Source organism: Echeneis naucrates, chromosome 19 (genome assembly GCF_900963305.1).
Source record: "Echeneis naucrates chromosome 19, fEcheNa1.1, whole genome shotgun sequence".
Lineage (NCBI taxonomy): Eukaryota > Metazoa > Chordata > Actinopteri > Carangiformes > Echeneidae > Echeneis > Echeneis naucrates.
Window position 1 is genome coordinate 14,541,538 of NC_042529.1, and position 12,968 is coordinate 14,554,505.

At 40.7% G+C, this 12,968-nt stretch overlaps 2 protein-coding genes across 3 annotated transcripts; one reads left to right on the forward strand and one right to left on the reverse strand.

Annotated features, from left to right (window-relative positions):
- Positions 1–2,972: 2,972 nt before the first annotated feature.
- On the reverse strand, positions 2,973–7,008 carry mrpl27 (mitochondrial ribosomal protein L27). 2 transcript variants are annotated; one of them, XM_029527767.1, is made up of 4 exons: positions 6,969–7,008; positions 5,799–5,927; positions 4,680–4,747; positions 4,395–4,601 (listed from the first exon to the last, which is right to left on the reverse strand). In XM_029527767.1, exons 1-4 carry the CDS (start codon positions 7,006–7,008, stop codon positions 4,395–4,397), a joined length of 444 nt encoding a protein of 147 aa, XP_029383627.1. The 2 variants fall into 2 exon arrangements, with proteins under 2 accessions (XP_029383626.1, XP_029383627.1); XM_029527766.1 differs by lacking the exon at positions 6,969–7,008 and having other exon boundaries at positions 2,973–4,601; positions 5,799–6,951.
- A 312-nt stretch (positions 7,009–7,320) lies between these two features.
- On the forward strand, positions 7,321–12,756 carry eme1 (essential meiotic structure-specific endonuclease 1). Its single transcript, XM_029528068.1, has 9 exons — positions 7,321–7,414; positions 7,802–8,490; positions 8,707–8,834; positions 9,631–9,720; positions 10,514–10,635; positions 11,012–11,150; positions 11,944–12,059; positions 12,137–12,326; positions 12,529–12,756. The coding sequence occupies exons 2-9, from the start codon at positions 7,818–7,820 to the stop codon at positions 12,703–12,705; spliced, it is 1,635 nt and encodes a 544-aa protein (XP_029383928.1). The 5' UTR covers positions 7,321–7,414; positions 7,802–7,817; the 3' UTR covers positions 12,706–12,756.
- The last annotated feature ends 212 nt before the right edge of the window (positions 12,757–12,968 follow it).

The following is a 12,968-nucleotide window of genomic DNA, read 5'->3' on the forward strand; positions in this document are numbered from 1 at the left end:
CTATTTTAGCCTCCACCAACATACGAAGAAACCCTTCGCGAGTCTATTAACGCTTCATCAGTAAGTCTTCATTCTCTGGATACTCAACTGTTGACCCACCCCCACGATGACTCCTCAAACCTCAGATCCTCCCACTGCCCAGCAGAGAGCTCCAGGTTTCTGCCTATCTAATGGTCCCAGAACTCTTTGCCAAGCCATGGCATACGGAAGAGCCAAGAGAATGACGCCATCAGGGCCAAGAAAAGCGTTTCAACAAGATGATACTTGTTTTTTTGTTTGTTTTCTTTTAGTCAGAGCTGTTTTAAGGTCTTGTGACTATTTGTAGAGGTATTCTCATGCTGATGACTGAGCTGCACACTCCCTGAGGAAGAAAATGACATATCTCTGGATTGTCAATGCAGTTTCCTACCCTTCTAAGGCTGGTTCAATGGAAGGATGTTTTTAATAGTTTGATAAATAACTGTGTAGGATATTTTTGAACTTGTCTTTTATTAAAAGTCTGCCTTTGATCCGACCACTGATGCAACATTTAGACCTTCGCTGGACGTTATAGTTCTCCATTGACACCAGGAACAATTGGATACTTTTAGGTGTAACATGATAAAATTACAGAAATCCACAGAACCACAAGGTTGCTGTTTCAGAAACAATCTATTTTTGTTGCTCATTCGATATTTCTGCTGTACACATTTTCAAAAAAATAGAAAAAGAAAAATCTTAACACAAACTGTCATTGATGAAGATTTAATGTTATGCATGAAGATTTCTTTGACTACAGGAACATAATTTACTTTGTAATGAAAGAAAATGTCAAAACAGTATGGAGTCATGACATCATGGCCTGCCAACTGACACCTGATATTAGAAGATCATGTAAAGTTTACTGCCCTTATTTAGCATGTTTGCATGCTAACTACACCAAATAGTACAGCTGCGGGTGATGAGAAAATTAGTTTCTAGGCCCGGCCCTTTGTGCATAATAGTATTGGAGCATTGAGTATCTGAGTGATGGAGGTGCTAGATGCCAAGTTATAGATCAAAGTTAAGACAGCACATTGATTGATGGGTGTCAAGATACATCACAATGAAAGCACGAGTTTCTGAACAGGATTTTGTGCTAGTGTATGAAGTAGATGCTAAGTAACAATTCAGTGTCATCCATCAATGTCAGCACCAAATGTCGAATCCTCCCAAATTTGCTGGAATTTTAAATTGATATATATTTAGAGATGAAGAGATCATTAGAGAAAGTTGGAGTCATAATATAGGAAGGATAAATTTCCTTTAGTTCAAAGACAGTGATGAACATACACTGACCGCAAGGGGGGCAAAAAAAAACCCTGATAGTATTTTGAACATTGCATAAACATATATAAAGTAGAGAGAGGAAAGAGGAGATGGAATGGAATTGAGGAAAGGACATAAAAAAAGAAGGGAGCAAAAGGGAGAAACAGCGCAGTGGTATTGTGTGGTCTCTGGTCACGTCACAGGGATGAAGGACTGGATAGACACTAGCCTTTTTTATTTGAACTTTTTTCCCTTTCTTTCCCTGTCAGAGTATCCCCCCCACCCCCCTTTTTCTGGATCCTACCCCTCTACCCAACCTTTTCCTTGCTCTCACTGCTCTGTCTTGCCTTTGTCTGCCCACAGGCCCCTCGGAGGTTTGCCAGCCCACTGTGGGACAGAACAGCCTGTAGGACAGACTGAACAGGGTCCAGGGGAGCCTCCCCAGGGGAATATGTTTTTTAATTTCGTGCCGTCAGTCCATCCACAAGGTCATCTGGACCAAAGTGGTGGACTGACTGACTGAACCAGGTTTCACCGTGTGACCGTATGTTAGGCTGTTGACACATAGTTTTAAAACCAAATATTTTAACATACTTGAGTTTTTACATCATTTCGAGCTCAGGAAAACATTTTTAATGAGAATAATTTCACAGCCAAATGTATTAAACAGAATATCCTGCACATTGAACATCATGCGCTTCATCAATGATTGAAAAACACTCCTGTTAGAGAAGAATGGTCGCAACCTGGGCACACAGCAAGGGTGGAGCATTATGTATTTAAGAGCATTACAAGAACTGTTCCAAACACTTATGCCTTCTGTGGCTGAGGTCAGTTTTGCTTAAACAGTAACCACTTAGCACAAACACTCCACTAATGATTGTTATTTTGAGTTTGAGAGGAAAAGTTCAACAGGATTACTGTTTAACTCACATCAAACACTGACCACCGAGAATACAAAGTACAGGAACTGTGCACTGTGAAAATTGTACTTTGATATTTGTCCATCAGGGATGACGTGCTGATACTACCCTGGCCTGAGGAGCTAGAATGCAGGTATCTCATCATGTCCTTCAGCCATACAATACCTTCATGGCTTGTTTAAAAAATGGGCGTTTTAGGTCCAAGTGCTTTTACATACAAATCCCTGGTTTTCAGCTAGTAAAATGCACACTGACCCACGGACAGCAGTTATTATCCAACACCTATGAGTTACAATGTTGAGTCTGCAAATTCCTCACCCCTATCATCTGTTCTACTTCACAACAGTGTTCCAACAGTGTACCAGGCATTAACCACACTCCGTCTGCATACCAGCACTTTCTGAAATAAATCTTTCCCCGTTTATCTCTCTATTTTTAAGTCAAACCCCCGCTGATAAGGTGGTACCAGTCACAGTTGATTTTATACCACAAACACTGAAGATTTTACTTTCACTGATCATAAACATTATGAAATGTTTCTCTAATGGATTGTTTTGTGTTGTTTTTAGTTGTAAAATAAATTATTGTGGAAATAAACATGTGGAAATAAACACACCATTCTCACACTGAGAAACAATGTGATTGTGAGAACTTCTCCTCGACATGAAATACTTGTGGGGAAAAAAAAAAACAAAACAGTGTTCAAGTGGATGGGTATGGATATTATCACCATTATTATCAAAGATTATGGTCATATATTGGTTATATTAGATTGACAGTGTCAGTATACATAAGAGAATGTGAAACGCCTGACTATGGTAATAGTTAATCAAACATTATCTTAGTGAAAAAACGTTGAAAACATTCCTCTGTCAATCTAATCTATGATGAATTGGGTCGTCTTTTGGAGCAAAAGAAGGACAAACTTGTATTGAGTCAAACTAAAGGAAGAACTGGGTTGACATCTTGTGGGCAGTTTATGGGACTGCACTTTTAAAACATCCTTTTTGGAAAACACCTTGTTCCTTTTTTATATTAAATACTTGTGTCAAAATAATTAACAAAGATTGATGCTTTTATTTGGTGTCAACATGTCCACCACGAACTGTGTAAGTCCAATTTGTAATAATAATAACAGTAATAATAAAATGAATGCCACCTGAGTGTGCAAAAAGCTCTTTTTTTTTTTCTATGACAGGTAGTGTGTTGACATTCAGTGCTCCTTTATGTTTTACTTTCAAGCATAAAACAGTTACCGGCTTAATTCACACTATTATTTGTAATACAAAATGTATCAAACTAAGAAGAAACAATTTCCATCCATTTGAGACTGACTGAAAACCAGATTTAACATGCCAATGTGGATGCAACTAGTAACTTCTGTTCACAGTTCATTATTAAACTTCTAAGAGCGCAGTACTCTGACTTTTTTCTTTACGCTTTACATTTTTTTTTTAAACATTTTCAGTTTTATATATCAATTGTTGACTTAAAAAAACCCATGTATATTTAGAGTACCAGACTAGCAGGTTTTTAGGACTCAATTAAAATTTTCTGTTCATTGCAGTTCAATATGCAAAGAAAGCTTCACTACAAGTAGACTTGAACACATTATTCACATTGAAGCATCCTTGATAATAAGCTCTAAAAATGTCACCATCTAAAAACCAGATGCATTATTTTAAATTTTATGCGCACTTTGCTGATAATGTGAAACAGTGTTCTTTTTCTAAATTGCTGTATTTGTTTTTTGGCTAAAGGATCTGATAACTTCTTCAATCACAACCATATAACACAATACCCTTCATGGTTAGTAAGTATAAACTTTTATTATTTAGCTATTGACCGTGATAAGTACAGAAATGATTCTGTAGTTCGACAAAGACAGTCAAGGTCTTTAAGTTGGCATGTCCTGGATGCAGTACAGTGAAAGCATGAAACACCCCAGTGATGACTGGTTTTAAGAAGGATTTCTCCAATATTGTGCCTCTCATAGGCAGCCAAGGACCCGAATCTGCAGTTCTCATTCTGAATTACAGGTGCTGTAGCTTCACAGTCTGTCTGTCTTCAGGTAAAAACACCTCAGTCTGAGACAGAAGCCCAAGCTGCTGAAATCCTCCAGGGTCTTTGATACTGACCAGCACAGCGATACAAAAAAAAAAAAAAAACAAGTGTCAGTCAGTTTTAAACCATGTCCACCAGTTTAAACTTTCCCTCCTGTTTGAGTGGCAGAACATTGATGAAGGTCTTGTAGAGTACAGCTCCTTGTGGCAGTTTGGTGATGATCCGTGTGGTGTTCCGGCTGCGGGGTTCTGGGATGTAGACGTCCTTGGTGAATCTGACGTAGCCATCCTCCAGAGCAAACAGAGTCTTGTTGGTTCCTATCCCCACCTAAAGGACAAGAGACACCATGTAAAAGTGTCCATGACACCAGAGTTGACACTGTTGATAAACGATGCGTCTACTTACATGAGCTCCAGGGTGATACCTCATCATCCTCTGTGTTGCAAGGATGTTACCAGCATGGACAAAGTTACCTTGAAGGGAAGGGATAGTACAGTTTAATAAGTGGAGCTGCTGCACTGTTGCCATCTTGGCGCCGCTTGACTCTGCCTTACTCTTGGCTAATCCAAAAATGGTAGAGATGACACTTTAGGCTTGAGACAATCACGCACTTCCACCTATTACTTACAAAATACCACATCTTAAATTATTGTGTGTTATTATTGTGTGTGTGTGTGTGTGTGTGGGTGTCTGTATGAGTGTGAAGTGTGTCCATCTTTCCTGGAGCTTTTCTTACAAAGTCCTATCAATGCACAACCTGAACTCAAACTTTGTTTTTAGGCCCACTCCAGTGAGTGCATGCTGCCTCTGAGCTGCTCTGACTCCTGTAATTAATTGGAAGGCAGGTCATGGTGTATAGTATAGTCTGTCAATCACATGGTAGCCCCGCCCTTATCAACCCCCTCGTTTATGGACTATTTTGCTCTGGGACCAGCATTTAAAAAACATAAACATCAGGTTGTAATGAAGACTTGAAACTAGAGGCCGAGACCATAAACTTATTCGATAGACAATTACTGAACTAATAAATTAGGTAATTAAGTGTATTTCAAGCGTAAATAGCTAATTAACCAATTAATAATAATGTTGCTACAAGTCTAATTAACATTACACAGAGGGCCAACGGGAAGCATAATAATCAACATGTCTGAAGTCAGTCAAATCATTCAGCTTCTACAGCTCCAATTTGCATCTGATGGAATCTGTATATTTGGACTATTTTTAATAACAGAGCCGAAAAGAAAATAAACTTTGACAAAGTTTAAATAATGTGATGAACTTCTCTGGTTAGGGATAATATGGCTTTACTGTTCCAAAACATGCATTTCTCATTACAGAGATGTGTCTACTGTGTCCCTCATATGCATATAAATTAGATATTCTAATAATATTGTGACATTATCCATAACCAAAGTTAAGAGGTGTAGACACTATGAATGCACCAACGCCACAGAGAGCAATTCACTAGAGAATACAAATGACTGAGCTCCCAGATGCCGTCACTTTGAAGGAAAGACAAATTACCATCCTGCTTCTTGAAGCCGTATCTCCGACCAGGGCTCTTTCCTCCGGTGTTCTTGCAGCTACCACCGGCCTTCTTTGAGGCGAACCTCACAGGTTCCAGTAGAAAGGACTGCCCCGGCACCAACAGACCTGAAACCAGTTCATGTGGGCTCACAGAAACATCCAATTTTAATCCTAACCTATTCAAACTACTCATATGAACTCCCAACAACTTGCATTCAAAATCTGACTTATGCGAGCTAAATTCTTCCTCAAAAACACAACGATATCTGTAGCAAGCCCAGTGATGATGGAATTAAATTCCAGAAATGTTTTTCTAAGCAACATTAACCCTACATGTAATAGGAGCTGCAGTGTGCGTGAGAGATGCTCTTTCCTCAAATAATTCCAGAGAGACACTTGTGTGTAAATGGGACATGGCACATGACAGCACTTTCCTGTTAAGTTTGTGTTTATTGTTTTAAGTTTTGCCACGTGATTGACACAACCTCTCACAGGAATACATAGGAGGGCCTTGATTCAATGCCACTCATTTACTACCGACAGAAAAGGTGCAGAACCACATCAACTCTCTACTGTTTTGTTTACACTGAGCTCACAGTATTTCACAAGAATCCCTCCGAGACACTGTTGACTTGACACGTCATAATCGACTTTGTCTGTGAGATCTCAACTATCCCCATAATAAACAGGATGTAAGGAACCATATAAAGACTCGCACTCTTTTTTATGTCTTTACCAAAACAGCACCCTCATCACTAGAGGAGCTCCATGTTAAATCAGACATGACTGCCCATTCGTCTGTGAGTGTCATGGACGTGTGAAGGTGACACCTGGTGGCGTGTTGCTAATACTACATGCAGACGGATGTGGAGGTAACTGGTATCGATATAGAAATTTTGTTTAGTTAACTGTAGCTTTTAAGGTGATGCCATGGCTGAACGTTTGCGCTTTTGGTTGTGAGCTCCACAAACCGTTCTCCAGAATATAGCGTCTCAAAGAAGAGCAACTCCCTGTTCACAGGTGACTCTTCGGGGACGTTATTTGCACAAAGGTTATTAAATCTGCTGGGAATACATTCAAACGAATCCCCTTGCTATGGTGAGTATTTTATATTTTATATTGTTTTATTTCCTGAGAAGATAAAACAAAAATAAGAACAATTCAAACCTGCTCGAGGTTTCAGTATCAAGGACATCAGCGCCGCCATCTTGAACGACAGTACTTGCGTCAACGTGCTTGCGTCACCTCCGGATAACTTCGCTGCATTCAAGGTCCCCACGAATGAATAAAAATCCCACCAACACACTGAACACGCGGTTCTTCACAAGCATTAATTTATTGATAGACGACATCATAAGTAACACCCATTTCAGCTTAATAAAAATATGTAAAAATATGTAAAACCAATCACATCGTACTTTGTCAACTGGGACAGCTCTAAGCGAACACGGATATTTTGAATCTCCAGTCTACCATTACCTTGAACGCAACATAGTTTTGCAGCCCGGGGAAATCAAATATTCTTTCATGTTACACAAGAACAAAACTACGAGAAGTCTCCGCTGCTACTAAAAGCAGCTAATATATACTTTACTTTGCTTCAATATTTTCAAGTAAGTGCGTGAAGCTATGTTTTCTAACTTCTGCGCTATATTGATGAATCTAACGCTTCCTGGTCACTTAGTTAATGGTTTAGTATTCCGTTGGCAGCTAGAACTGTGTCAGACTTTAGTCACTGTACAAAACGTATTTTCACGGAATGATCCTCATGTTGATGAGTTATCTACTAGCCGAACTTACCATAACGCCTGTATCTGGACAATGCTTGAATTCATTATTTGCTAGATAATAAGTCTACTGTCTTAACACACAAAGTAACCTTAAATTGGTTGGATTTTTGGCGGAAGTCTGGTGTGGTTTTTGGCCCAAGAGGCAATGCAGTTTAGTGACTTATCAGGTGGTGATTGTTGGTTATAGTTTCTATCATATGTCATATACAGGAACGTCAACTGGGACATGGGCAGCTATGGTGACTCCAGTAGTGACCCAGATGAAGAGCTGCCTGTGTTTGACTTCCTGAGCCAAGCCTCAAACTGCCGCAAAGACAAACAGTGCCTGCTGGAATTGGGTGCGGAGGATGTAGTTGTCTCCTCCTCAGTGAAGGGTAATGCAGGCACATACACAAGAAGGGCTGATGTAATGATGATCAGCGATTCTGATGAAGATGTACCATATGTCCCTCTGGCACAGAGGCTCAAACAGAGAAAGGACAATGTGATTAGTGCCTCCTCCGCTGTCACTAATGGGGAAGATGCTGAGCAGCATTTGCCTTCCAATCTGGCCTGTTCACAGCTCTCCTGCCAGAATGGCTTTTCAGAATCCGAGCCCCCGCTCCGTTGGGCCTCAGATGGCCCAGAGGAGGCAATGGCTGTCCCTCAGCCATTGCTTTCTCCAGATCCTTTCGCCAGCACAGAGAGCACTGACACGTTTCCCAACAAGAAGAATCCTGAAAAGTGGACTGTGGAGGAGATCCAGGCCTCCAGGGACAGGGACAGGCAGCAGAGGGAGAAAGAGGTGCTCAGACAGGACAAAGAGAAACAGAAGGCAGAGAGGAAAGCTCTGGCAGAAGCTGCCAAGGCCCTGAGGCCGGATGAGTGTATCAAGCACATGGTAGTGGCTGTGGACCCAGGTAAAGAGAAAACATTTATTAATACTTGCACACTGTGTACACTGTGCACACGTGGAAAGCAATATATCAGTGTGTAGATTTGCCTGAGATAATTTTTGATAAAAAAAAAAAAAAGCCAACATGCACGTTTTCTTAATACTTTGACAGCATTATTTATGATGGTGTTTATGGGTTTATTGTGGACTTGTATTTTGGTGACTGTGTTTGTATTTGCAGCTCTTTTACAACTGGAAGGAGGCGCAACTCTGCTGGCGTCAGTGCAAGCCCTGGGCTGCAGTTGTGCCATAGAGAAACAACCTATTCCACGCAGCGTCAGCTGGATGAGGCGGGCTCCCTGTGCACAGGTGTTAAAACACACACACTGTAGCTGGAGTAACAGTGTTGTTTGCACACATCCTTCAGTGTGGACCCACATTCGCACACGTCAATAGAACAGCTGCTGAAAACAACTGTAGACTTATTCTAATTATGGTAATTATGGTTACTCCTGTTGAGTGTGTTAATTTACTGAGTGCTTGTGACACTTGAAGGGTTTGGTGTCCCAGACAGCTGAAACAATGAATCCTGAAGAATGAAACACACACAAAAATAATTTGCACAGTTTTTATTGAACATGAATAGAAATGAAAGGGCATTATACTAAAACCATCCCCCACAGAATTCATCTGCATGCCTCCCTTAGACCTGATGCATGATATGTTGGTGCTGGTGGGGGTTTGCTCTCTCTCACACAGAGACACCCTGTTCTTAGCCATAATAATACAGGGAAATAAATGTTTGAAGTCAGTCTCACAGCAGAAAAGTTTTTGACTGAGAGAGAGTGAAAAATTTGTTCATGTGGAGGCTCTTAGTGAAATACTCCACAGTACAAACACTGTACTGGGAATAACGTACTCAGCACCTTTATTGCAACACCGGTCAGTATAGAGTCTATATGTATGATTCAATCAAGACAAACGGTAGAAATTTGCTACTTAAGAATATGAATGAAGTGCACTTGATGAACAGAGCGTATTGATGTGTGTATTGATAACCAGCATTGATACAAGTGTTGCTCCTGTTTAAAAGCCAGAAAAACAGAACTGCAGGAAGCAAAACACACAGAGTGAATAACCATTAAGTATATATCTTTTTTATCAGGGAGGTGATGGACCATGTGCGCCAGAGCCCCAGGTTGTGATGCAGATGACAGTTGATGACTTCACCACTTTGATCCACAGCTACGTGCAGGTAGGTGAAGTGGCTGCTGCAGCTCTTCCTCCTTGATACGGTCTTGGTACAACATCAACAGAATGACTGACCCTGCTGCTTAAAAGGCAAAGAGGGGAAATGTGTTCATTGTCATAACAATAAAGTGAAGGAGGAAACAGAGCAGATGTTAAATGTAACATTTGTGGTGCTTGTCAGTCACTTCCAAATCATTTTCTAATTATCTTCAAGTAGTTTTCAAGTGTTCAGTTGAAACATGCTAGGAAGTGGTAATTACAGTGGGAGTGGAGTGTTCAAACCAAATTAACTGTTTGCATAAGTGTTTATATGCAAACAATTTTCTAGGGAATTTATTTCAAAATTATGTCTTCATCAAATCAAGCCCGGATTGTACAGAATTACGGTCACTGTCCCTCGGCCATAGCTCAGCTGGAAAGAGAAATACATACGTATTAAAAAGACTCTTAGTTTAGGAAAGTATTTTGATAAAGACCAAAAAAGCCAAATACCAAGCTTCTATATATATCTGCTGACAGAACCCATCACTTTCATTGAAAATGTGTGCAGATCCTCCCAGGGTGAATGATGGGTACAGCTGGGGTGGGCTTGGGGTACAGGCTAAGGCTGGTGACTTCTTTGTTGTGGCATCACAAAGTCCAATAGGTGGTTGTAAGACTCAGTTTCTGAAAACAGGCTGTCAGCAGTGGACTGAGACCTTTCATACTTTTATAAACCCACACAAGCCCATGATTGTTTTTAACAATTTTCCATCTTGGGATCAATAAAGTAAATCTCTCTCTCTCTCTGGATGCAGGAAGAGAGACATGGCTGGTCAGACTCTGGTCCCACTCTTACGTTGTGGGTGCAACAGCAGCAGAGGAATAACCCTGGGAAGACCCTCAGTCTGGTGGTCATCGATATGGAGAAATACTTCAGGTGTGGAGGGGCAGCTTCTGATAGGATTTGAAATTGAGGTGGTGATAACCCACAGCCAGCTGGTGTGAAGAATGGGAAACACTACACTGCAGGTAGACTGATTGATAGGGTGGAGAAATGGCTCACAGTATGACTAAGTACAAGGTATTTACAAGGTACAAACAGCTCAAGGTGCAGAACTCAATGAAATGTTAAAAAAGAACACAAAATAGCAATAAACTGAACTTAACACACTGCAGGTCTCTGTTGGCAGAGTCCGTCATAACTCAGCAGGTGAATACGTGTGAAGAGAAGAGATGGAGTAGAGAACTGCTGTCTCAGACCTGAGGAAGACCTGAGTGCTAATAACAATTTGATGATCAAATTTTGTCCTCAGATCACAGAAGTCACAGAACCAGAAAAGGCTTCGAGAGGTTGCTGCAAAAGAACAACAGGGAGGAGGAAGAGGGAGGAAGAGGAGGAAGAATGGTGACGCTGAGGTGCAGCCTCAGGTCTCAAGAGTCGAAGTAGAGGAGGTGGGTTGGTTGGTAGAGGAAGGATTTAAGTGTTTTTCATAATTTAGAGGAAAAATAAAATAAAATTTTAAGTAATTAATGTGCAACTAACATTGTAATTATTGGAATTTTGATAGGATTAAAATTATAATCAATGGGAAATGACTGGCTGATAACATATTACAATATTAATATTTAAATGGTAATATAATCATATGATTTTTAAGGGGCAATAATTAATCAAATCATATTAATGTATAAAATTAATATATAGGGTGTTTCCTTTTTTTAAGGTGAAAATATAGGCAGTTCTGATCATCCAAGAGTCCCTTAATCCTAAAATAACATGTTCAATACCTTTATACCAATGCAACTGTAATACATTTTAACACTGAGGCAAAGCCCAAACTTACAATTCACACGTATCCACCTGACTGACTGCTGTCTGAGGTATGAAAATAAATATATATTTTTTTCCATTCTAACCATATGTTTTTAAGGGTGAGAAAATTTATAAAATTCACAGAAGTAAGTGAATTTGGACCTTGTTGAAAAGGGCCAATGTTTTTCACTGGATAGCTGTGAACCCTTGAATGTGAAGATTGTAGAAGGAGGAAGCTGTAAGTTTATTTATTGGAAGAATAAAAGGAACACTGCAAATATATTGTGTTGGAAATGAAATATTCCAAATGACTGAGCAAAAAGTTAAATAATAGTTTGTTTTATTTTCATCTATGACATTTTGAGAATTCATTCAGGATGTCTCACTGATTCACAGTAAGTCACATCTGTCCTTGGTTCAATATCCCATCAGGCAGTGGTGCATCTCCAGCTACACACTGGGGTCTCTGTCCGCTTCTTGCCAATGTGGAAGGACTTTGCAGATCACATCACCATGACAACCAAAGCTGTTGCAGAGGCGCCTTTCAAGTAAGTGAGCTCAGGTCTTTAGAAAAACACACTCTCCCAAATCAAATCACAATGTGTGCGTGTGTCCATGTGTGTAGGCAGGACAGGGAGAAGACAAGCTTCTCCTTCTACCTGGAGAGTGAATGGGCAGGGGGCCAGCGGGTGGATAAAGCTGGTAAGGGACTGCTGCAGGTGTGGAAGAGACAGATCCAGCAGTTCAACAGAGTCAGTCCAGACATGGCGTCAGCCATCCTGGCAGCCTACCCTTCCCCCCAGCTGCTGCAGAAGGTACCCCACCACTCACGCAAACTTCTTGTCCACCATGCAATCAGTACAAATCAAATGCTTCATGTTTAAGGAAGAAATAAATAACCTGTTCCAGGTTACATGGGACATAAGGAGGTCAAGACAAATGAAAAATGACACACAGATCTCAGTTGCATTCAGTCTGACTTTTCTTCCAACTAAATGTCTCCTTGTCTGACTGCAGGCGTACCGTCTGTGCAGGACAGAGCGTGAGAAGACCTTGCTGCTCTCCGACCTCCTCATCCGCAGGGGAGAGGGCGTGACCTCCACCACTCGGCGGGTTGGTCCGGAGCTTTCCAAACGCTTCTTCCTCCTGATGAACGCTACTGACCCTGAGCAGTCACTTGATTCTAATGCTTGACCTGTCAAAGCCTGACAGATAATGATTGTTTCCAGGTTAGAAACGTGAAAGTTTGTGGTCACAGCTGTTTTTAATGTTATGTTTGTATTAAAGTTTTTACGAAACATCAGTTTTGAAGGCTGTCATGCACGCCATGTGAGCACTCTCTCTGTCTCTCTCTCACTCTCATTTTCTACCGTTTATCTGTAAAGGTCACTGGGGGTTGCTGGTGCATATGATTCTTGGCAAGGGCTCGGTAAACCCTGGACAGGTTGCCAGTCTAT

Excerpts from the sequence above, each read along its gene's own strand:
- mrpl27 (XM_029527766.1), bottom strand. The coding sequence starts at position 5,994 with ATGAGTAGTTTGAATAGGTTAGGATTAAAATTGGATGTTTCTGTGAGC. Across the intron at positions 4,748-5,798 it reads CGGCTTCAAGAAGCAGGATG|GTAACTTTGTCCATGCTGGT; the intron begins GTAATTTGTCTT and ends CTTCCCTTCAAG. Across the intron at positions 4,602-4,679 it reads GGTATCACCCTGGAGCTCAT|GTGGGGATAGGAACCAACAA; the intron begins GTAAGTAGACGC and ends CTTGTCCTTTAG.
- eme1 (XM_029528068.1), top strand. The coding sequence starts at position 7,818 with ATGGGCAGCTATGGTGACTCCAGTAGTGACCCAGATGAAGAGCTGCCT. Across the intron at positions 8,835-9,630 it reads GGCGGGCTCCCTGTGCACAG|GGAGGTGATGGACCATGTGC; the intron begins GTGTTAAAACAC and ends CTTTTTTATCAG. Across the intron at positions 10,636-11,011 it reads GATATGGAGAAATACTTCAG|ATCACAGAAGTCACAGAACC; the intron begins GTGTGGAGGGGC and ends TTTTGTCCTCAG.